At 37.7% G+C, this 25779-nt stretch overlaps 1 protein-coding gene across 1 annotated transcript; it reads left to right on the top strand.

Moving 5' to 3' along the window:
• The first annotated feature begins 20548 nt into the window (after nt 1-20548).
• SPIN4 (spindlin family member 4) lies at nt 20549-24902 on the top strand. The gene has a single exon (XM_025989144.2). It carries the CDS (start codon nt 21289-21291, stop codon nt 22036-22038), a length of 750 nt encoding a protein of 249 aa, XP_025844929.1. The 5' UTR covers nt 20549-21288; the 3' UTR covers nt 22039-24902.
• Nucleotides 24903-25779: the final 877 nt, after the last annotated feature.

Genomic DNA, 25779 nt, shown 5'->3' with positions numbered 1-25779 from the left:
CAACTCCTGGTTCTGTTGATCTGTTCCACAGTTCTTTTGGTCTCAATATCATTGAGTTCTGCTCGAATTTTAATTAACTCTCTTCTTCTGCTGGGGGTGGGGTCTATTTGTTGCTTTTTCTCTAGTTCCTTTATGTGTAAGGTGAGCTTTTGAATTTGAGATCTTTCCAGTTTTTGAATGGATGCTTGTATTGCGATGTATTTCCCCCTCAGGACTGCTTTTGCTGCGTCCCAAAGATTTTGAACGGTTGTATCTTCATTCTCATTAGTTTCCATGAATCTTCTCAATTCTTCCTTAATTTCCTGGTTGACCTTTTCATCTTTTAGCAGGATGGTCCTTAACCTCCACGTGTTTGTGGTCCTTCCAAACTTCTTGTTGTGATTAAGTTCTAATTTCAAGGCATTATGGTCTGAGAATATACAGGGGACTATCCCGATCTTTTGGTATCGGTTCAGACCCGATTTGTGACCCAGTATGTGGTCTATTCTGGAGAAAGTTCCATGTGCACTTGAGAAGAATGTGTATTCAGTTGAGTTTAGATGTAAAATTCTGTAGATATCTGTGAAATCCATCTGGTCCAGTGTATCATTTAAAGCTCTCGTTTCTTTGGATATGTTGTGCTTAGAAGACCTATCTAGTATAGAAAGAGCTAGATTGAAGTCACCAAGTATAAGTGTATTATTATCAAAGTATTTCTTCAGTTTGGTTATTAATTGGTTTAAATATTTGGCAGCTTCCACATTTGGGGCATATATATTGAGGATTGTTAAGTCCTCTTGCTGGATAGATCCTTTGAGTATGAGATAGTGTCCCTCTTCATCTCTCACTATAGTCTTCGTGGTAAATTTTAATTTATCTGATATAAGGATGGCTACCCCTGCTTTCTTTTGAGGACCATTTGAATGGTAAATGGTTCTCCAACCTTTTATTTTCAGGTTGTAGGTGTCCTTCTGTCTAAAATGAGTCTCTTGTAGACAGCAAATAGATGGGTCCTGCTTTTTTATCCAGTCTGAAACCCTGTGCCTTTTGATGGGGTCATTAAGCCCGTTCACGCTCAGAGTTACTATTGACAGATATGAGTTTAGTGTCATCATGATATCTATTCAGTCCTTGTTTTTGTGGATTGTTCCACTGAACTTCTTCTTAAAGGGGAATTTTAAGAGTCCCCCTTAAAATTTCTTGCAGACCTGACTTGTAGGTCACATATTCTTTCAGTTCCTGCCTGTCTTGGAAGCTCTTTATCTCTCCTTCCATTTTGAATGAGAGCCTTGCTGGATAGAGTATTCTTGGTTGCATGTTCTTTTCATTTAGGACCCTGAATATATCCTGCCAGCCCTTTCTGGCCTGCCAGGTCTCTGTGGAGAGGTCTGCTGTTACCCTAATATTCCTCCCCATGAAAGTCAGGGACTTTTTTTCTCTTGCTGCTTTAAGGATCTTCTCCTTATCTTTGGAATTTGCAAGCTTCACTATTAAATGTCGAGTTTTTGATCGGTTTTTGTTGATTTTAGGGGGGGATCTCTCTATTTCCTGGATCTGAATGCCTGTTTCCCTTCCCAGATTCGCAAAGTTTTCAGCTAGGATTTGTTCAAATACATATTCTGGCCCTCTGGCCCTTTCAGCGCCCTCGGGAACCCCAATTAAACGTAGGTTTTTCTTCCTCAGGCTGTCATTTATTTCCCTTAATCTATCCTCATGGTCTTTTAATTGCCTGTCTCTTTTTTTCTCAGTTTCCCTCTTTGCCATCAACTTGTCTTCTATGTCACTCACTCGTTCTTCCACCTCGTCAAGCCTCGTCGTTAGGACTTCTAGCTTGAATTGCATCTCATTTAATTGATTTTTAATTTCTCCCTGATTGGATCTAAATTCTGCAGTCATGAAGTCTCTTGAGTCCTTTATGGTTCTTTCTAGAGCCACCAGGAGCTGTATAATAGTGCTTCTGAATTGGCTTTCTGACATTGAATTTTAATCCATATTTTGTAACTCTGTGGGAGAGAGGACTGTTTCTGATTCTTTTTTTTTGAGGTGAGGTTTTCCTTCTAGTCATTTTGCTCAGTGCAGAGTGGCCAAAAACAAGTTGTATTGGGAAAAGGAGAAAAAGAGAGAGAAGGAAAGAAAAGAGAAAAAGAAAAAAGAGAAAGAAGAAAAAAAGGGGGAAAAAGAGAAGAAAAAGAGAAAGAAAAAGAAAGAAAGGAGAAAAAAAAAAGGGTGGGGTGGGGTGGGGGAAGCAATCCGAAATCAAGAAGAAAGAAAGAAAAAAAAGCACAAAACAAAACAAAAACAAAAAAACAAAAAGAAAACACGGGGGAGTATCTTCCGATTCTGTATATTTTAAGTCCCTTGACTTCCCTTGGAACTGGTCCGTGTCGCTGTTCTTCTGGGGGAGGGGCCTGCTGTGCTGATTCTCAGGTGTTAGCACTTGGGGGAGCTGCTCTGCCCCTGCCTGGTGCAGGGCTCAGTGGGGGGTGTTCACCCCGTGAGGCCCCGGGCGGAAGCCACAGTGGCGGGGGCAGCTCTGGGACCCTGGAGTCAGCTCCCGCAGTAGCTCCGGGGCTCTCCGTCTGCAGGGCCTGGGGGCTCCCGGGCGGGGCCGCTGATCTGTTCAGCTCCAGGCAGGAGCGTCCTCGCTGTCCTGGGCCCTCCTGGCCTCTGCAGGTCCCGCGGGGAGGCGGGATCCTGGGCTGTGTCTCGGCGCCCTGTGCTCCTGGTCTGAGCTGTTGGATTCCCGCTCCCGCCCCGCATTCCCCTTCCGCGGAGCCGCCGCCCGAGCCCCTCCGAGCTGCTCCGGGTCCCGCCGAGCACTGCAGCCCTTAGGGAGCTCGGCGCACTCTCCCGGGGCGCAGTTCCTCTGTTACTGTCCCAGGGAGCCCGAGGGCATCCCCGCCTTTCTGGGGATCCTGCTCCAATTCCCCGGGAGGCCTTTCCGCCCGGGAAGGTTGGTGCAGCTCCTGCTCCTCCGGGACGGGGCTCTCCTGTCCTGGGGACACTCGCCCCGGCCTCAGCCCGGCTCCTCGCGGGGCCCCTCCCCCTTGGAGGCCTTTTGTTTCTTTATTTCTTTTTCCCCGTCTTCCTACCTTGATAGAAGCGCGAACTCTTCTCCCTGTAGCGTTCCAGCTGGTCTCTCTTTAAATCTCAGGCCGAATTAATAGATTTTCAGGATGATTTGAATGTTTTCTAGGTAATTTGTTGAGGACAGGTGACTTGGAGACCCTACTCTTCCGCCATCTTGCCCCTCCCCCCCGGCTAATTGAATTTAAATAAAAATATAGAGAAATATTTTACTGAAAGAAAAAGATAAAAAGTAATTGAGGGGATGGAAAGTAATTTATCAAGCAAATGGACAACAAAAGAAACCAGAGTAATACCTATATAGGACAAACTGAACTTTAAACCAAAGACTAACAAGAGATTAAGAAACTTACCATATCTTAATACTGAGTACAATCCACCAAAAAGATCTAATAATTGTAAACAATCGTGCACAAAACTTGGGAGTGTATAACAAAAAAGAAGTCATTGATAACACAATAAGAGTAAGGGAATTTAACATCCCAATTACATTAAAGTACAGATAATATAAGCACGGAATGAACAAGGAAACTGGCTTGGAGTCACACACTGGACATGATGTACTAAACAGATATATTCAAAATATTATTACCCTAATGTATCTGGATTCTTATTATTTTTCAGTGCACATGTGACATTATCCAAAATAGATCACATACAAGTTCACAAACCAGGCCTCAACAGAACAAAAATTGAGATCATACCATGCATATTATCAGACCATAGCAACATGAAATTTAGTCAATCACAAGAAAAAGATTGGAAAGACCACAAATATATGGAGGTTAATCAACATGCTGTTTGACAATGAATGTATCAACCAGGAAACAAGAAGAAATTAAAAAGTACATGGAAACAAAAGAAAATGAAGACACAAAGGTCCAAAACTATTGGGATGCAGCAAAATCAGTCATAAGAGGGAAGTATATAGCAATACAGGCCTAACCCAAGAAACAAGAAGACTCATACTGTCTAACCTTTACACCTAAAGAAGCTAGAAAAAGAACAACAAATGAAAGCAAATATCAGGAGAATAAGAGAAATAATAAATATTAGAGCAGAAATAAATTATATCAAAACTTAAAACAAAAACAGTAGAAAAGGTTGATGAAACCTTGATCTAGTGATTGAAAAAAAATTAAGAAAATTGATAAACCCCTAGCCATACTCATCAAAAAACACTGAGAAAGGACCCAAATACATAAAAGCGCAAATGAGAGAGAAGGAATAACAAACAATACCACGGAAATGAAAAAAAACATGCAAGAGACAATTATAGAAAACTATATGCCAACAAATTGGATGACCATGAAGAAATTGATAAATTTCTAGAAACATATATATAACTGCCAAAATTGAAACAGGAAGAATTAGAAAAATTGAACAGACCTGCAAATACATTGAATCATTAATCAAAAATCCTCCAACAAGCAAAAGTCCAGGACCAGATGGCTTTACAGGGTAATTTCTTTTAATTTAAATTCAATTTCAAGGATACCTGGGTGGCGCAGCGGTTAGGCACCTGCCGTTGGCCCACGGTGCGATCCTGGAGACCCAGGATCGAATCCCACGTCGGACTCCCGGTGCATGGAGCCTGCTTCTCCCTCTGCCTGTGTCTCTGCCTCTCTCTCTCTCTGTGTGACTATCATAAATCAATAAAAATTAAAAAAAAACTAAAATATTTAATAAATAAATAAATAAATAAATTCAATTTCATTAACATATAGTTTATTATTAGTTTCAGAGGTAGAATTTAGTGATTCATCAGTTGCATATATAATACCCAGTACTCCTTACATCAAGTGCCCTCCTTAATACCCATCACAGTTACCCAACCCCCCCATCCACCTCCCTTCCAGCAAACCTCAATTTGTTTCCTATAGTTAGTACTCTCTTATGGTTTGTTTCCCTCTCTGATTTTGTGTCATTTTATTTTTCCTTCCCTATCCTTATGTTCATCTCTTTTGTTTCTTAAATTCCATATATAAGAGAAATCAAATATTTGTCTTTCTCTGACTAATGTATATTGCTTAGCATTATACCCTCTAGTTCTATCCACATCATTGCAAAGGGCAAGATTTCATTCTATTACATGGCTGAATAATATTCTGATTTTATATATATATATATATATATATATATATATATATATATATATAATCTACCACTTCTTTATCCTTTCCTCTGTCGATGGACACCTGGGCTCTTTCCATATTTTGGCTATTGTGGACATTGCTGCTATAAACATCGGGGTCCATGTGCCCCTGTGAATCACTGTTTGTATCCTTTGGGGGTTTTTGTTTGTTTGTTTTTCTTTTAAAGATTTTATTTATTTATTCATGTGAGACACAGAGACATAGTCAGAGGAGAAGCAGGCTCCATGCAGGGAGCCCCATGTGGGACTGGGTCCTGGGTCTCTGGGATCATACCCGGAGCTGAAGGCAGATGCTTAACTGCTAAGCCACTCAGACATCCCCAAAATCTGAACTTTTAGAAGTCTGCTACCATGGGGGATGTGCCTGGCTTTAAGGTGCTTGGGTAATGAAGCAGGGAGGAATCTCAGGAGGGACAGGAGAGTCTGAGGACACTCTTGATTTAAAGAACAGGGGTGCCAACCTGCTGCATTGTTCTCAGACATAGGAGCAGGGATGCCAGTTCAGAACAGTGGGTCTCGATGCCAGTTTTGTGCTTTGTTTTACCATAATCTGCAAAGTGCTGCATGGTCATGGGACCACTTTCATTGGGACTAGCTAGCAAATGGCAAAAGGGAGGTAACAACCTCCCCAGAGAAACAGCACAAATACACACCAGAATGACTAAAATCTGGAGTTTTGAAACTCAGTCGCACACCTGAGTTAAAGCTTGGACACAGGGAGGGTGAAAACAGGGTTCAGACAGAAACTGGGGACCCACAAAAGAGTGATCGCTATTCCCTGAAGACTCACTGAAGTGTGGGGATTTGAAATTTTCTGCTCCAAGGGTAGAGAACTAGGAGCCAACATTTTCATCCTGCCCATCAGTGTTGAAACACTTCCAGGAGGAAAACAATGCCACCTAGTGGAGACTAGAGCAGCATACGCCAGCCCTACCCCTTGCGCTCAGGAAGTGCACTTCCATGGAAACAAGTCGGCTTGAGATTTGGTCCAACAAGCCCCTTCCCCAGAAGATCAGCACAAACACTAGCACACACCAGGTCTACAAATCAAATAGTGCTGCAAAGCTGCAGTTCTAGGGGAAACAGTATCTAGGTTCCTTTAAAATTTTATTCTTTGTTTCTTATTATTTTTTCATTTATTTTAGTTTTTCAATTCCTTTTTTAAAATAAAGATTTTATTTATTTATTTATTTATTTATTTATTTATTTATTTATTTATGAGAGCCAGAGAGAGAGAGACAGAGAGAGAGAAGCAGGCTCCCTCTAGGGAGCCTGATACAGGACTCTATCCCAGGACCCGGGATCATGGCCTGAGCCAAAGGCAGACACTCAACCACTGAGCCACCCAGATGCCTCTTATTTAAATTCTTTTAGCTAATATAGAGTACATCATTAGTTTCAGATGTAGTGTTTAACAATTTCTCAGTTGTGTATAACAAATGTGTAACACCCAGTGCTCATCATATCACATGAACTCAATGCTCACCATCCAGTTACCCCATTCCCCTACCCACCTCCCCTCCAGCAACCCTCAGTTTGTTTCCTATAGTTAAGAGTCTCTCATGGTTTTTGGACCTTTGATGACTTTCCATTCAGTTTTCTCTCCCTTTTTCTATGATCTTCTGTGCTGTTTCCTATATTCCACATATGAGTGAAGCCATAAAATAATTCTTTCTTTGACTGACTTATTTCCCTCCAGTTACATTCATGTCAGTTCAAATAGTAAGTAATCATCCCTTCTGATGGCTGAGTAATATACATATAATATATACATCATATATTATATATATAATCTCAATCTGCTTTTGTTTAAAGATTTTATTTATTTATTTATTTATTTATTTGAGAGCCAGAGATTGAGAAAGATAGAGCACACAAGCAGGAGGTAGAAGCAAATGGAGAGGGAGAAACAGGGAGCCTGATGCAGGACTTGATCCCAGGACCCTGGGATCATGACCTGAGCCAAAGATAGATGCTTAACTAACTGAGCCACCCAGGTACCCATACCACATCATGGATTGAGCGAACAAACATTGTTAAAATGTTTATAGTGCCCAAAGCAATCTACACATTTAATGCAGTCCTTTTCAAAATATCACCAACATTTTCCACAAAGCTAGAACAAATGATATTCAAATTTCTATGGGACCACAAATGCCCCAGAATAGCAAAAGAAATGAAAAAGAAAAAAAAATTGGAGGCATTAGAATTCCAGATTTCAATCTATATTACAAAGCTGGAACCCTCAAGACAGCATGGTACTAGCAAGAAAACCAACACATAGATAATTGGAACAGAATAGAAAACCCAGAAATGGGCCAAAAACTATATGGTTAACTATTCTTCAACAAAGGAAGAAAGAATATCCAATGGAAAAAAGACGGTCTCTCCAACAAATGATGTTGGGAAATTGGATAGCAACATGCATAATAATGAAACTAGACCACTTTCTTACACCATACAAAAAATAAATTCAAAATGGATGAAAAACCTAAATGTAAGACAGGAAACCATCAAAATCCTAGAGGAGAATACAGGCAGCAACCTCTCTGACCTCAGCTATAGCCACTTCTTACTAGACACTTTGCCAGAGGCAAGGGAAACAAAAGCAAAAATGAACTACTGGGAGTTCATCAAGATAAAAAGCTTCTGTACAGTGAAGAAAAACAATCAACCAAACTAAAAGAAAGTCTACAGCATAGGGGAGACATTTGCAAATGATATATCTGATAAAGGGTTAGTATCCCAGATCTATAATAAAATTATAAATCTCAACCCCCAAAATAAAACAATCCAGTTAAGAAATGGGCAAAAGACATGAATAGACACTTTTCCAAAGAAGGCAGACAGAGGGCTAACAAACACATGAAAATATGGTCAACATTACTCATTATCAGGGAAATATAAATGAAGACCACCTGAATGAGCCTGCACCTCACACCTGTCAGAATGTCTAAAACTAACAAACACAAAAAAAACAACAGGTGTAGGTGGGGCAAAACAGGAACTCTCTTGCACTGTTGATGGGGATACAAATTGCTAAAGCCACTCTGGAGAACAGTATGGAGGCTCCTCAAGGGGTTCACAATAGACCTACCACACAATCCAGCAATTGCTCTACTCTGTATAGGTATTGATCCAAAGGATACAAAAATATAGATTTTTAAGGGGTACATGCATCCCAATATTTATAACAGCATAAGCAACATATAGCCAAACTATGGAGAGAGCCTAAATGACCATATATTAAGTGGATAAAGAAGAAGTGGTATATATACACAATGGAATACTACTGAGCCATCAAAAATGAAATCTTGCCATTACAGCAATGTGGATGGAGCTAGAGTTTGTTAAATAAGTGAAGTGTGTTAGTCAGAGAAAGACAAATACCATATGATCTCAGTCATATGTGGACTTTAAGAAAGAAAACAAATTAACATATGGGAATGCAGAATAAAAAAAGGAGGGAGGGAAATAAGCCATAAGAGACTATTACTAATAGAGAATAGAATATACTGAGGGTTGAGTGAAGGAGGTGGGTGGAGGATGGGCTAATAGGTGGTAGGTATTTGAGGGCATTTGTTGTGATGAGCACTGGGTGTTGTATGTGAGTGATGAGTCACTGAATTCTACTCCAGAAACCAATATTGCACTGTATGTTAAGTAACTAAAAGTTAAATAGAGTTCACTAAAGAAGAGAACTGCAGGCCAATATCCTTTATAAACATTGATGTGAATATCCTCTCCAAAATACTAGCAAAGTGAATCCAACAGTACATTAAAAGAATCATTCACCATGAAGAGGTGGGATTTATTCCTGGGCTGCAAGAGTATTTTGATATTCACAAATCAATCAGCGTGATACACTACATTGAAAAAAGACAGGGTAAAAAACATATGATCCTCTGAATAGATGGAGAAAAAGCTTTTGACAAAGTACAACATGCATTCATGCTAAAAACCCTCAGCAAAGTAGGGTTAGAGGGAACATACCTCAACATCATAAAGGCCATATGTGAAACACTCACAGCTAATAGTATCCTGAATGTAGAGAAACTGAGAGCTTTTACTATATGACCAGGAACAAGACAAAGATATCTAGTCTAACCACTATCATTTAACATAGTACTGGAAGTACTTGCCACAGTCATCAGAAAACAAAAAGTTATAAAAAGCATCCAATTTGGCAAGGAGGAAGTGAAACTTTTACTTTTTGCAGATGACTTGATACTCTCTATAGGGAACCCAAAAGATTCCACCAAAAATTTGCTAGAATTGATACACGAATTCAGTAAAGTAAATTGATACGCAAATTCAGTAAAGGGATGAGCACTGGGTGTTATTATTCTGTATGTTGGCAAATTGAACACCAAAAAAAATTAACTTATTATTAAAAAGAGATATTCTTTCAAGCTTTGTTAAAAATTAATTGACCATATAGTTGTGGGTTCATTTCTGAGTTTTTGTTGTTGTTGCTGCTGCTATTGATCAATCCATGTATCTATCCACCTTTGTGCCAGTACCATACCGTTTTGATCATTATAGTTTGTAATATAACCTGAAGTCCAGAATTCTGATGCTTCCAATTTTGCTTTTCTTTTTCAGGTTGCTTTGGCTATTTAGGGTCTTTTGTGGTTTGATAAAAGTGATGGGATTTTTCTAGCTCTGTGAAAAATACCAGTGGTATTTTAATAGAGATTGTATTGAATATGTAGATTGCTTTGTATACTATGGGCATTTTAAAAATAAATTTATTTTTTATTGGTGTTCAATTTGTCAACATACAGAATAACACCCAGTGCTCATCCCATCAAGTGCCCCCCTGAGTGCCCGCCACCCGATCACCCCCACCCTCGCCCTCCTTCCCTTCCACCAGCCCTAGTTCGTTTCCCAGAGTTAGGAGTCTTTCATGTTCTGTCTCCCTTTTTGATATTTCCCACTTATTTTTTCTCCTTTCCCCTTTATTCCCTTTCACTATTTTTTATATTCCCCAAATGAATGAGACCATATAATGTTTGTCCTTCTTACTATGGGCATTTTAACAATAACTGTTCTTCCAATCCATGAATTTGTAAGGTATCTCCATTTTTTGTCATTTATAAAATAAATTTTCAGTTTACAGTTTTTAGATTGCATATTGTTAACTGCTTTGGTCAGGTTTATTCCTAGATATCATATGGTTTTGATGCAATTGTAAATGATATTGTTTACTTGTTTTCTCTTTCTGATCGTTAATTATTGGTGCATAGATGTACAACAGATTTCTATACATTGATTTTGTATCCTGCAACTTTACTGAATTCGTGTATCAATTCTAGCAAATTTTTGGTGGAATCTTTTGGGTTCCCTATAGAGAGTATCAAGTCATCTGCAAAAAGTAAAAGTTTCACTTCCTCCTTGCCAAATTGGATGCTTTTTATAACTTTTTGTTTTCTGATGACTGTGGCAAGTACTTCCAGTACTATGTTAAATGATAGTGGTTAGACTAGATATCTTTGTCTTGTTCCTGGTCATATAGTAAAAGCTCTCAGTTTCTCTACATTCAGGATACTATTAGCTGTGAGTGTTTCACATATGGCCTTTATGATGTTGAGGTATGTTCCCTCTAACCCTACTTTGCTGAGGGTTTTTAGCAAGAATGCATGTTGTACTTTGTCAAAAGCTTTTTCTCCATCTATTCAGAGGATCATATGTTTTTTACCCTGTCTTTTTTCAATGTAGTGTATCACGCTGATTGATTTGTCAAGTGCCACCCTCAGTGCCCGCCACCCAGTCACCCCCACCCCCCGCCCTCCTCCCCTTCCACCACCCCTAGTTCGTTTCCCAGAGTTAGGAGTCTTCCATGTTCTGTCCCCCTTTCTGATATTTCCTACCCATGAAAGAATATCTTATGGAGAAAAGATAGTCTCTTCAACAGATGGTGTTTGGATACCTGGATAGCAACATGCAAAAGAATGAAACTGGACCACTCTCTTACACCATACAAAAAAGTAAATTCAAAATGAATTAAAAACCTAAATGTGAGACAAGAAACTGTGAAAATCCTAGAGGAGAACACAGGCAGTAATCTCTGTGACATCAGCCCCATAAACTTCTTACTAGATATGTCTCCTAAGACAAGGGAGAAAAAAAAAATTCAGACCATCAGAATGAAAATCTTCTGAACAGCAAAGGAAACAATGAATAAAACTAAAAGGTAACCTTAAGAATGTGAAATATATTTGTAAATTATATATCTGATTAAGGATTAGTATTCAAAATCTATAAAGAATTTATTAAACTCAACATTTCCCCAAGTAATCCATTTTAAAAATGCACAAGAAACATGAATAGACATTTATCCAAAGGCATACAGATGGCTGATAGACACATGAGAGGGTGCTCAACATGACACTTATCATCAGAGAAAATACAAATCAAAACTGAAATGTGATATCACCTTACACCAGTAAGAATGGCTGAAATAACAACACAGGAAATAACATGTGTTGTCGAGTATGCAGAGAAAGGTGAACACTCTTACACTGTTGGTGGTAATTCAAACTGGTGTAACTCTGGAAAACAGTATGGAGGTTCCTCAAAAAGTTAAAAATAGAACTACCTTATGACCTAGCAATTGCATTACTACGTATTTTTCTTAAGACTTACATAAATCCACAATTTTACTTAGTATAAAGATTTATTGATAATGTTAAGGACATATGCAATTGCAAATCACTGGCACAGCAGGATAGTTCTTGGTTCTCCAACACACTCCTCAGGTCCTTTCTTGCTGCAGCATGATGCACTCTTGGTGCCAAATATATAGTATCATATGCAAAAGGATTTATTTTCATCTGGAAATATCTCCATTTATTGTTCTATAATTGCATATCTTCTCTGCCATTTCTCAGGGAGCCACACCCCATAAATCTGTAGATTCCATGTTTGTTTACTTATAAGCAATCCTGGATAAATAAGGTATATACAGTTTAAAGCATTCCAAAGATAAAGACTCTCCAGCAAAAACCATTATTGTGTTTGCCAGACAGAGTTGACAACTCTCTCCCTTGATGCCTCCTCCCTCTGCTGAAGAGAAAATACAGATTGCAGACCAGCATGTTAACCATTTTCTTCCCAGATGTCTCTGATGAGTCCCCATTTTGTACATCCAGATCTTTAATAAATAATATGTGAGATGTATGTAATAACAGTCCTCGGTTTAACCAGAGTTCAGTGGGAAAGTCTGAAGGAGGTAACCAGGCTCACTTTTCTTGATGCGATCTAGAATTAGCATCATACTTACTACCTCCCTTTCAAGAACGGTTGATATAAAGTGCTTATGGATATAAGCTAGGAAAATTAATACCTTCTGGTCATTAGTAGGGGTTAGAGAAGTGTTTAATGTTGCTGCCCCTTTTGGCTACTTGATGGGCCATCTACTTGAACTGTGGCTTATGTCAACTCTTTGAGCTGAACAAAGCTATCATCCCTTTGTCTGTGGAGTCAGCAGAAAATGTGTCATGCGTATGAGAAATAAATGCTGAGCAGTCCTATACTAGACTGTATCTATATATCTTGCTATAGATGTTTTGTTATGTATTCTATAGTTAAAACCTAAAGTGTATTCTACTTTTCTTTTACCCTTTTATTTTGCAATAAATTTTTAATGCACCTATGAACCACAAAAGTGCATTTTCAACTAAAAAAATATGGAATTTTCAATTCTAAAAGAATAATGAATATTATTAAAAGGTAATGAATATGTAATTTTCCTCAACTATTTGTCATCAATTAATACATTTAACATATACAAAAGAGTGGGGAGGCATACTGGTATTACAGATCAGATGAAGACAAAAATTACCAAAGAAGTTTTAGTGGCTAATTGAAAAGTTAGTAAATATTTTAAGATTATTTCTAAAGGTAAGATTTTAATTACAGCTGCAGATTTCATGTTTTTATTTTCAAAATTTTATTTAAATGTGTTGGTTAACATAAAGTGTCATATTGTTCTCAGGAGTAGAATTTAGTGAATCATCACTTACATATAACACCCAGTACTCAACAGGGCAAGTGACCTCCTTAATACCTATCACCCATTTAGCCCGTCTCCCACCTACCTCCCTCCATAAATGATAGTTTGTTCTCTATCATTGAGTCTCTTATGGTTTGTTTCTCTCTCTCTCTCTCTTTTACCTCCTTCCCATAAGTTCATCTGTTTAGTTCTTTAAACTCCACATATGCATGAGATCATGTAGTATTTGTCTTTCTCTTACTAACTTATTTTGTTTAGCATAACACAGTCTAGTTCCATCCATATTATTACAAATAGCAAGAGGTCATTCATTTTGATAGCTGAATAATATTCCTATATAGGAATATTATTATATTATATACATTATATATGTGATATATATATAGCACATCTTTATTCATTAATTGATTGTCATTTGGGCTCTTTCCATATTTTGGCATTGTTGATAATGCTGCTATAAACACTGGGGTACATGTACCCCTTCAAATTTGTATTTTTGTATTCTTTGGATGTATACCTACTAGTGCAATTGCTGGGTCATAGGGGAGTTCTATTTTTAACTTTTTGAGAAATTTTCATACTGTTTCCAGAATGGCTGCATCAGTTTGCATTCTCACCAACAGTGCAAGAGGGTTCCCCTTTCTCTGCATCCTTACCAACATCTGTTGCTTCTTGTGTTGTTAATTGTAGCCATTCTGACAGGTGTGAAGTGGATATTTATTCATACATATATACATATACATACATATATACAAACATCACTCAGCTCTAAAAAAGAATGTCTTTCAATTTGTTGTGACATGGATAACTAGAAGTAAACCTTATCAAAGAGGCAAAGGATCTGTACTCAGGAGACTATAGTACACTCATGAAAGAGATTGAGGAAGACACAAAGAAATGGAAAAACACTATGCTCATGAATTGGAAGAACAAATATTGTTAAAATCCTTATACTTCCCAAAGCAATCTTTACATTCAACACAATCCCTATGAAAATACCATCAACATTTTTCACAGAGCTGTAACAATCCTGAAATTTGTATTGAACTAAGACTCTGAATAGTTAAAGTAACGTTGAAACAGAAAAGCAAAGCTGGAGGCATCAGGATTCCAGACTTGAAGTTGTATTACAAAGCTATCATCATCAAGACAGTATGGCACTGGCACAAAAGCAGACACATAGATTGATGGAACAGAATAAAGAACCCAGAAATAGACCCACAGCTATATGGTCAACTAATCTTCAACAAGTAAGTAAAGAATATCCAGTGGAAAAAAAGGTGGTCCCATCAATAAATGATGTTGGGAAAATTGGATAGCTACATGCAGAGTAATGAAACTAGACCATTTTCTTGCACCATACACATAATAAATTCAAAGTAGATGAAAGACCTAAATGTGAGCCAGGAATCCATCAAAATCATAGAAAAGAACATAAGCAGCAACCTCCTTGAGATCAGCTGTAGGAAGTTCTTGCTAGACTGGCAAGAGACTAGACTAGACTCCAAAGGCAAGAGAATCTTAGCAGAAATGAACTATTGGGACTTTATCAGGATAAAATTTTTTTGCACAGCAAACAGCAAACAAAACTAAAAGGCAACCTACAGAATGGGAGAAGATATTTGCAAATGTCTTATCAGATAAAATCTAATATCCAAATCTATAAAGAACTTAACAAATTCAACACCCCAAAAATAAAATTCCAGTGAAGAAATGGGCAGAAGACCTGAACAGATATTTCTCCAAAGAAGACATCCAAATGGCCAACAGACACAGGAAGAGATGCTCAACATCACTCATTATTGGGGAAATGCAAATTAAAGCTGCAATATTACTTCATATTTGTCTGAATGACCAAAATAAAAAACACAAGAAACATTGATTGTTCCTGAAGATTGAAAAAAGGAGCTCTCTTGCACTGTAGGTGGGAATGCAATCTGGTGTAGCCACTCTGGGAAAGAGTATGGCATGTCCTCAGAAAGTTAGAAATAAAACTGCTCTATAATCCAGTAATTGTTCTAATGGGTACTTACCCTAAAAATACAAAAACACTAATTCAAGGAGATACATGCATCCCTATGTTTATAGCAGCATTATTTATAATAGTCAAATTATGGAAGCACCCACATGTACACTGACAAATGGATAAAAAAAGATGGAGTAGGGATGCCTGGGTGGCTCAGCAGTTAAGCGTCTGCCTTTGGCTCAGGGCGTGATCCTGGAGTCCCCAGATCGAGTCCCACATCGGGCTCCCTGCATGGAGCCTGCTTCTCCCTCTGCCTGTGTCTCTGCCTCTCTCTTTCTCTGTCTCTGTCATGAATAAATAAATAAAATCTTAAAAAAAAAAAAGATGGAGTACTTATATACAATAGAATGTTATTTGGCCATAATCAGGAATTAAATCTTGCTGTTTGCAGTGACATGGATGTAGCTAGAGTATAATGTCAAGTGAAATAATTCAGTCAGAGAAAGTCAAATACCATATGATTTCATTCATATGTGGAATTCATGAAACAAAACAAATGAGCAAAGGGGGTGGAGGATAAAAAGAGAGAGTAAGAGAAAGAGAGATAGAGAGAGAGAAGCCAAAAAAACACTCTTAATTATAAAGAACAAATTGATGGTTACCAGAGGGGCAGTGAATGGGGAGATGAGAGACATAGGTAATGTGGATTAAGGAGTGCACTTGTCGTGATAAGTACTTTGGTGATGTATTGAATTGTTGAATCACTACATTGCATACTTGATACTGATATAACAATGTAGAGACGCCTAGGTTGGTTCAGTCAGTTAAGTGTCAAACTCTTGTATTCAGCTCAGGTCATGATCTCATGGTCATGAGATCAAGCATTCCAGCAGCTCCATGCTCAGCTCAGAACCAGCTTGAGATTCTCTCTCTCCCTCCTCCACTTCCCCTTCCCCCCACTCTTTCTCTCACTCACTTTCTCAAATAAATAAATAAGTCTTTAAAAATGTATATTGACTATACTGGAAAACATTTTTAAAAATTGTTCCAATCCCAAGAGATCTTTATTTTTATTTTATTGTCTATTCTAAAGTTTCTGTTTGGCTCTTTTTTTATACCTTCCATTATTTGCTGAGGTTTTCTCTTTTTCCATTTGTTTCGAGATAATTAATGTTTGCTTATTGAAGCATTTTTGTGATAGCTGCTTTAGAATCTGTTTCAGATAATTTCAATGCTTGATTTATCTCAGTCTTGACATCTATTAATTGTCTTCCATCAAAAAAAAAAAATTGTCTTCCATCATTCAAATTGTGATTTCCCTCAATCTTTGTATGACTTGTCATTTTCATCACATTCTTGTCATTTTTGATATTATAATACGGGGCTCTGTAATCTAACCTTTGGTTGTTTTTTTTTAACCTTTGTTTTTTAAATCAGAGAGTGTCTCTGTTGTGATGTAGCTGGATGGTCAGGTGCGTGTACATGTCAACTTCTAGTGAGATTTCCTGACACCCTCCTTTGCAAAAGTAGAACACTGACTTACACTGCCTCATTGCACATGTGTGAAATAGAAGTTTAGCTCCCTTGTCTGATCTGCCATGGTGAAAGTTGGGTATTGACTCATACCATCTCATTGCCTCCAAGTGGATGTAGATGCTTATCTGACCAGTGGACCTCACCAACACCAAAGTTATAGGGAAAGTTGAGTACCATCTCGTTCCATCTTATTCTCCTGATTCAGTCTCATTGATGGTAGATAGGGAAGTACTTTCAGCTCCTCACTGGCTTTCACTAACACCAAGATTGTTGGAAATTGGAGTGCTGACTAGCCCTGCCATGTTCTGTTATTCATAGTTCCATTGTTGTTGTGTTGATATGGGGGCAGGGTGAGAAGAGGCTATAGAATAGAGGTCACTAGGAACAACATATCATTGAACCTCACTGATACTACACAAGGAAATCAGAACACCATATTGCTTGCTTCTGCTGAGTGGGGGATGGAAGATCAGTTCTGTGCTCAGCACCACTTATAGTAACTACTGTGACAGGGAAGCACTGCCATCTTAGGGAATCACTGCCTACTTCTACCAGATAGGTCATGGAAAATCAGCTCACTAGTTGGTCCTGCCAATACTACTGTATCAGAGGAATTGGAACATCTTCTGCTTCCACTTAACAGTGGATAGAAGATCAAATTCCTGCAGTGGATGGAAGATGAATTGCTTGCATTTGAGGCTGTTAACTAAGCTTGTTTCCCACCACAAACCACATACCTTGTTTCTTAGTCTAGCATACTCTGTGCTCCAGCTACCAGCTTCTGACTGGCTTTTCACGTATCCTATGCCCATGCATCCCTCTGTGCCTTTCCTTCAGCCGTTTTATACTTAGACTGAAAAGGCCTCAATATTCTACCACCTTCTAAATGTCTTCCTTTTGTTTTATTGCTCTTTCAAGTTGTCTTTTCCAATCTCCCCGTCCTAACAAATCACTACCTCCTTTGGGTCCCCAGTGCTTAATTTGTACCTGTCATAGTATGTATTATAATCTGGCTTGTACAATGGAATTAACAACATTTATGCCTATCTCCACCAGCCATCCAATTATAATTATCACTGTATTTCCCAAATTTATTTTCAATAATATTTTAATTTATCCAGAATTTGGGCTTCCAGAAAATTACAGCATTTGAAAGATTGCTCTGAAACTGGCTATAAGGGACAAAATCCTGCCATAATCCCTTCTTGATTTATGCTCAGGTTCTGAGCAAAATGTTCTGAGTGTAAAATGGAGCAAAGGTTTAGAGGTGGGACATGAGCCAGGTGGTTTATAGACAGACCTGGTAAGAAAAAGGGCTTATTTTAGGGGATGACTGGTTAGGAGATCACAAGTACTTACCATGAGTGGTTTATGTGCTAAGAAATGTACTTTTATTTATTTTATTTAATCTTTACAGCTGTCCTTTGAGATAAATGTTATTATTATCCACATATTGTTGGCTGATGGCACTCTTAATCATTTTCAGATTTCTGGGGATTTTGAAGAGATAAATAAAGCTGCTGTGAGAGATTTTGAGTCACTAGGACTTTATAGAGACTGTGTAAGAGTACTTGCTTCATTAGAGAGGATTTCTTTGGATTGGACCAAGACAGCTAAAACCACTTATTTATTTATTTAATAAATATTTATTGAGTTCCTACTCTGTGTAAGATACTTGACATGCAAGATAAAAGTTCTTTCTTGAATGGTTTTATAGTCAAGTAAGCAGATATACAAAATACACATCATAGTGTGGTAAGGTCCACGGAACCTGAATTTGTAACATTGGATAACGATTTAACATTAGAATCATAGTTGTAGAGAAGAAAGGATACTAGAAATTGTCTTTTCAGGCTGCTTTGCAGAATTCCCATGAAGTATATAACCAAAGGGCCTGAGTGAATTGTTTGCCCTCCATTTGTGTGACCTGGTAGTCTTCTTCTCCTACCTGTCAACTGCTTTTTTAAGCAAAAAAGAGCTTGGCATTTCTTGGTATGGGAAATTACTTGGGACACGGTCTTTGTGGAACATAATGGCATGACATTTACACATGTCTTCTTTTACTCACTGTGTAAGTTGTACATATATGTGAATATGTATACACCACTATGTCATTCTAAAGAGTATAGAAGTACCTCTTAGTGCATGTAGTTTTCTTGCTTCCTTAGAATTACTTTCTCAATGTGTAGTATTGGAGAATTATCCCATATTCAAAGTCTTTGGCCTGGGAAACATGGAGAATTGGGGGATCCAGGATATTCTACCCTTTTAGCTATTAAATGGTACAAGGGGATCCCTGGGTGGCTCAGCGGTTTGGCACCTGCCTTCGGCCCAGGGAGTGATCCTGGAGTCCTGGGATCAAGTCCCACATGAGGCTCCCTGAATGGAGCCTACTTATCCCTCTGCCTGTGTCTCTGCCTCTCTTTCTTTCTGTGCCTTTCATGAATAAATAAATAAAATCTTTAAAAAAAATAAATGGTACAAAGACTAGGTTTTCCTGTCCCAGCCTTGGAAGGTATGAAATGTGGAGGCAGCCTGTATTGTCATCTTGCAACTCTCTCCCCTACCTTTCTACATTTCTAGATAAATTAATGGCCTTTATTTTATCTGTGATGACATAAGGTTATTCTCTTCTCACCAGTGAAGGGTGGAGGAATGAGAATTAGGGGGATAGACTTCCTTGGTTTTAATTGCCATCTTGTAAAGTAGGATACAAGGCTAAAAGTTTTACAGACATTCTCATTTAATCTTCATAACAGGGGATCCCTGGGTGGCTCAGCGGTTTAGAGCCTGCCTTGGGCCCAGGGTGTGATCCTAGAGTCCCAGGATTGAGTCCCACATCGGGCTTACTGCATGGAGCCTGCTTCTCCCTCTGCCTGTGTCTCTGTCTCTCTCTTTCTGTGGCTTTTGTGAATAAATGAATAAAATCTTTAAAAAAATAATTTTCATAACAGTCCTGTGACTTGAGGTAGGTGAAATTATAGACACTTTCTTTTCTATCTTTCAGATTTTCCATATGAGGATGCAGTAGTTCTATAAGCAGAAAAACAGCAAATATATACAACAAAAATCCATTCATTTCTCTTTCTACAAAATTTGATTTTCCACAATATTTTCTCAATAGCTTGCTTTTTCACAGACCGTTCTTATCTCATATGTGGATTTCCATGACATTAAATATTATTTGTAAGTATGGTTTATACTAGCTCAATAAATCCATATGTGAAGGTAAATTAACTTCATTGTTTCTTTTGTCATAGGTCATTTAACATAAATAATGGGCCATCCATACAAAGAAACATGAGGCAATTAAAAAATCCTGCTTTCAGGGTATTTAATAAGCTTGGAAAATACTCTTGATATATATGGGAAAAATTAAGCAATAAACGTATGAAATATCCCAATTTTGTAAAATATAAGCATAGACTTGTTAATGAGAAAGAAATCAGACCTAACATTTATGTCTCGATAGTAAGATTAAAGTTAGTTTTGTCTTTTATTTCGCTGAATTTCAGGAATTCTCCACAATGTCAGTACATTTCTTTTACATTCAGAAAAGATCATTAAAAAAGGCATGACTGGGAGTGATCAGGTAGAAGATATAAAGAGGAGTTTGGATCGAGATGGTGGGCTGTGCACAGGCTTTTTCTTCACTGCTCCCATATTCCTTAAACTGAAAGAAAATAATTTGTACATACAAATTATGTTTGTGTATGAGTGTACTGTACTGAATATATTTTTTAAAGGCTTTGTAAGGAATTCCTGTAAGATAGAAAGCAGATGGAGTGGCTGTGGAGAAGGCTGACGGACGAAAGGGGGCCAGAAAGAAGGACCAGGGGAGCCGGCCTGTCTGGCTCCAGTTTGAGGAAAGCGATCGGAAGTGCGTGAGGAAATGGAGCGAGAGCCTGTGACTGTGTGTTTTAAAAGCGGGTGCGCGCACTGACCCGCCCTGCAGCTGCAGGCCAAGCGGAAGACAGAATGGCAGGGGGCGGGGCCGAGGCGCAGGCGGGCTCAGAGGAGTCGGATTCCTGAAGCAGCAAAAACCCCCGCGCCAGAGCTAGGCCAAGCAGAGCAGCGCTGCAAAGCGGAGGCCGCGCGGACTTGTCAGAGACGCACCGCTGCCTGCGCCTTTGCTGCTGCAGTCATCTCTCTTATCCCTTGCCTACCTTTCGTGTCGCCTCCTCAATCACCGTTTTGCAGCTGCAGCACCATCGATAACAGCTAAGTGGTCAATTCTGGGACTCAGGGTTGGGAGTTGGGGCGGGTGCAAGGCGTAGGCAGTACAAGCTAGCCCGCCATCTCCTGCGGCTACCGCCACTGCTGCAGACACTTCTCCTGGGCGGGAAAGAACCCTGTCAAAAGGCCCACGCTGTCCCAGTGCCCACGGTCAGAGAATTTGTGTCAAGCCTTGGTGAGAGCCTTGCGCTTGGGGAAGGGAGGACGGACACGGAGATCACGAAAAAAGATCTCATATTGGATAGTGTTGACTTTTTGTCAGCTTAATTGAGCAAGTGGCAGCTTTGCTTGAGCCTCCTTAAACCCTGAGCCATGTCACCCCCAACTGTGCCCCCGATGGGTGTCGATGGCGTCTCTGCATACTTGATGAAGAAAAGGCACACCCACAAGAAGCAGAGGCGCAAGCCCACTTTCCTCACGCGTAGGAACATCGTGGGCTGCCGCATTCAACACGGCTGGAAGGAAGGCAATGAGCCCGTGGAGCAGTGGAAGGGTACAGTGCTCGAGCAGGTTTCCGTGAAGCCCACTCTCTACATCATCAAATATGATGGCAAAGATAGTGTGTATGGCCTAGAGCTGCACCGAGATAAGAGAGTTTTAGCGCTAGAAATCCTTCCCGAAAGAGTGCCAACTCCTCGCATTGATTCGCGTCTGGCAGATTCCCTGATTGGCAAAGCAGTGGGGCATGTATTTGAGGGTGAACACGGTACGAAAGATGAATGGAAGGGCATGGTCCTGGCGCGAGCCCCTGTGATGGACACTTGGTTTTACATCACTTATGAGAAAGATCCTGTCCTTTATATGTACACACTGCTGGATGACTACAAAGATGGTGACCTGCGCATCATTCCAGATTCCAACTACTATTTTCCTACAGCAGAACGGGAGCCTGGAGAAGTGGTCGACAGTCTTGTGGGCAAGCAAGTAGAACACGCCAAAGATGACGGGTCCAAGAGAACCGGAATTTTTATCCATCAAGTGGTGGCCAAGCCATCCGTCTACTTCATTAAGTTTGATGATGATATTCACATTTATGTCTATGGCTTGGTAAAAACCCCCTAAATTAATTGTGCCCTTTGCAAAAGTCGTGGAACTATTAGATGTAAAATATGCCATGTTCTTGTAATTGTGAATTTTTGAGAACAATGTTGGTGTCAGAGATTCAGGAATTTATTAGTTGTTACTTATTGTGCCTCCAAATTTTACATGGACTAGTCCCACGGTTTTGTCCCAAGCGTACGTTGGTACTTTTAATAATTGCCTTGTTCTGTAATTGAAGATTAAATTTGGGGGTTAATAGAAAATCGAAAAGTATTCATGACCATTGGAACAATGAAAAACTAAGAAAAATTATTGGTGTAACCCCACTCCAGATACTTTCCCCTACTTTATCTCCTCTCTTCTTCCCATGTAACATGTATCAAGAACATGATATATAATCTTCCACGTTGTCCCCATCCACTTACAGAAAGTTTGTTGCAGTCTCTTCTGTAAAAATGAAAAGCCACATCATTTCTCTGTAATTGCTTTTCACATTTGGAATATCCATGGTATCTTTTCTAATCATTAGTTGCAAGTTTCTCTCTTTCCTTCCCTCTCCCCTTTCCCTCCTCTCCTCTCCCAGTCCCCCTATGCCTCTGGAATTTATTTTTATTAATGGTATAACATAGAGATCTAATTACACATTTTGTTCATATCAGGTACTGATTATGCCATCACATTTGTTAAATAAATCACCCATTTCTCTTCTTCTCTCTCTCCTTCCCTCTAGCAGCTGCATATACAATATATTTATAAACCAAAAAGGAATTCAACCATTCTATTATTGATGGTCACTTAAATTATTTCCTTCCCTTTTTTCATCATAACACTGCTGCTATAAATACTGGTGCTTTTATTTCTTTTGGGTAGATCCCCAGAAATGAATCAAAATTATGATACAAAATGAAAGTGCTCATTTCCCAGTATCCTCTCCAGCACTCTTTCAAGTTTGCAAATCTGGAGGGTGAAAAATTACATAATATTTTTAATTGACAAATTCAAGGAGGTTTGTTTGGTTGACTATTTGGATTTTTCGTTTTTGTGATTTGCCAGTACTTATCCTTTGCTCATTTGTTTATTGAAGTTTTGTTCTTATAAATTTGTAGGAGTTCTTACTACATTTCTCTAGGGTACATATTAATCATTTGTAGCACATTTGTATTTTTCACATTCTGTCATTGATCTTAACTGTATTGATGGTATCTTTTATTTTACAATTGTTGCTGTCATTTTTAATTTTTAGGTAGACTACTACCTACTTTTTGGCTTTTGAGTTTACTGTCTTTTTCAGATGAATGTCATGCAAATATTCACCTACATTTTTTTTTCTAAAATTTTCATTAATTTTAAGGCTTTAACTCCATCTGGAGTTTATTTTTTATATGGTATAAGATGAAGGTTCAGATATACATTTTGCTCATATTGGATTCCTGATTACACTATCATTTATTAAATAAACCACCCATTTTCAAGTTTGTGAGTCAGTATTCTAATCATTTAACTCTAGTGGCTTGACCATAAATTTTGAATTCTGGTAAAGCGAGTTTCCTTTCATGAGGTATTTTGGGGTTTTTTTCCATTTCTTCTTTTATATAAATTGTTCTAGCCATTCATTCTTTCTATAAAAATTGAAAGCATTCTTTCCACATTTTAAAAATCCTAGTATCTTAGAATTGTGTTACATTTCTACATTTCTATTTGTTTTTTCCTACATTTCTATTTAGAGGACAATTTTAATGATATTAACCCTTAAGGCTCCAGAGTTGTGGTACATCATTAAAATCTTTTGGTTTTGGTTTTGTTATGTTCTTCATAAGGATCCATTACATCTGATTAAATTTATTTCTAAATATTTTTACAGATTTTGTCAAATTCTGACATTTTGAATTGGGTGTTTTTTCCTCCTCATTTGTAACTTTTTATTTTTAACAATATAGACAAACCACAGATCATTTTAAAAAAATTTTACCTTATATTGAATCAGCTTACTAAAGTCTCTTCTTACACTTAAAAAATGGAATATTTAGAATATTTTCAGTCTTGTAGGTATACAGTCATTTCATCTGCAAATTAAGATAATTTTATTTATTCAAAGTAATGTTAACTAATGATTATGACAGATATGCTTCTCTGGTATTAATTTTCACAGAATTGTCTTTAGTGCTATTAATATGACATTTGCTATTGGTTATTGGCAAATAGTCACTAACCATTAGAATGTTTAAGGAGTTTATTTTATTCCATTTTTAAAAAAATTCCTGTTTAAAAAAAAATTTTTTTAATTAAAATAAATAAAAAATTCCTGTTTCCATTAGGGGGCTTACTAAAAAGTGGCTCCTGAAAGTTATCTAATGTCTTTCAGCATCCATTGACAAAATCATATGATTTTGTTTTCCTTTAATTTGTTGATATAATGAATTAGAGGAGTAAGTATTTGATGTTGAACCAAACTTGTGTTTCTGGAATAAATCCTACTTGGTCATGTTGTAATAATCATTTGATATATTGCTGAGTTTTATTTAGAATTATTCAAACTGAAATTGTATTTTTTTCTTTCTTACACTGTCTTTATCAAGTTTTATTTTTAAAATCGTGCTAGTTTTAAAAATGAATTGTTGACTTTTCAGTCTTTTTTGTGGTCTGAAATAACTTAAAAAGCACTGGAATTGTTTTTCTTTTTTTAAATTTTTCTATTTCAAATTCCAGGGTTTTTTTTAATTAGCTAGTACTAAGCTATAAAACAATTTAATCCTGGTAACAATTTTGATGGTAGATCCTTAGTCAGCCTTCTTATCTCTCCCATGGTAATTGGTTTATTTAAGCTTTCTATTAAAAAGGAATGTATAGTTTCTGTAAAAAAATAAAATTTAAAATTTTCTCTATTATCAAGCTTCTTGATTGTATTTTTCAGATGCTTTATGATCTTACATATTGCATATGCATATTTCCTAAATATGTTCAATATTGAAAACATTATAATAAATCAGTTATAATAGTGTTTTAAAGAGTTATAAAACCTCTTTGTATTTTATTTATTTTGAAAAATTAAAACATAATATGGAAAGTATGTGAAATATGATCTTTGTTTACTTTTGCCCCAAATCAACAATGTCAATATTTTTTTAACAATGTCAATATTTAAGTAATTAAATTTATCAACATTTTGGCATATTTGCTTTAGATATTGATTTATGTATTTTTTAAGTCAGAACATTACATATAATAAATCCTTTTCCCAATATTTCCTCTTCTACTTTGCTTCCTCTGCTGAAGGAAACATTAATATGAATTTAGTGTGAATCTTGGCTATGTCTTACACATTTACTTCAGATATAACCATAATTGATGATAGCATTGGTTTTTGTGCTTTTAAAATTTTTGACATAAATGGGAAACTTTAAGTCATGTGGAATTTATTTTCTTTTTTATTATAGAAAAAAAATTTTTTTTCTACTCTTTTACCACTTTTGACACTCAGGAATGCTTGGCCCTAGCCACAGCACTGGCTACTGACTAAAAAAGACAAAATTTCATTTCTCATACAATTTGTATCTTGGTCGTAGCTGAGATAGATATCTACTACCAAACCTGACCTCAAGACCAGAAACAGGCCTTACATTTTCCCATGATAATATTGGGGCCACCTGACATTCAGACAGACACTCAGAGGAAAGTTGGCCCTAATCCTGGTACTGTTTTAAGAGTTTGGGAAGTAGCAGTAAAAAACAAAACAAAACAACCCTTCCTTTCTTAACACATGGT

The sequence above is a fragment of the Vulpes vulpes genome, chromosome X (genome assembly GCF_048418805.1).
Source record: "Vulpes vulpes isolate BD-2025 chromosome X, VulVul3, whole genome shotgun sequence".
Lineage (NCBI taxonomy): Eukaryota > Metazoa > Chordata > Mammalia > Carnivora > Canidae > Vulpes > Vulpes vulpes.
Note: the sequence above shows the minus strand (reverse complement) of the source record. Positions and strands in the feature narration are given on the sequence as shown.

Coding starts and splice junctions, on each gene's coding strand:
- SPIN4 (XM_025989144.2), top strand. CDS start 21,289: ATGTCACCCCCAACTGTGCCCCCGATGGGTGTCGATGGCGTCTCTGCA.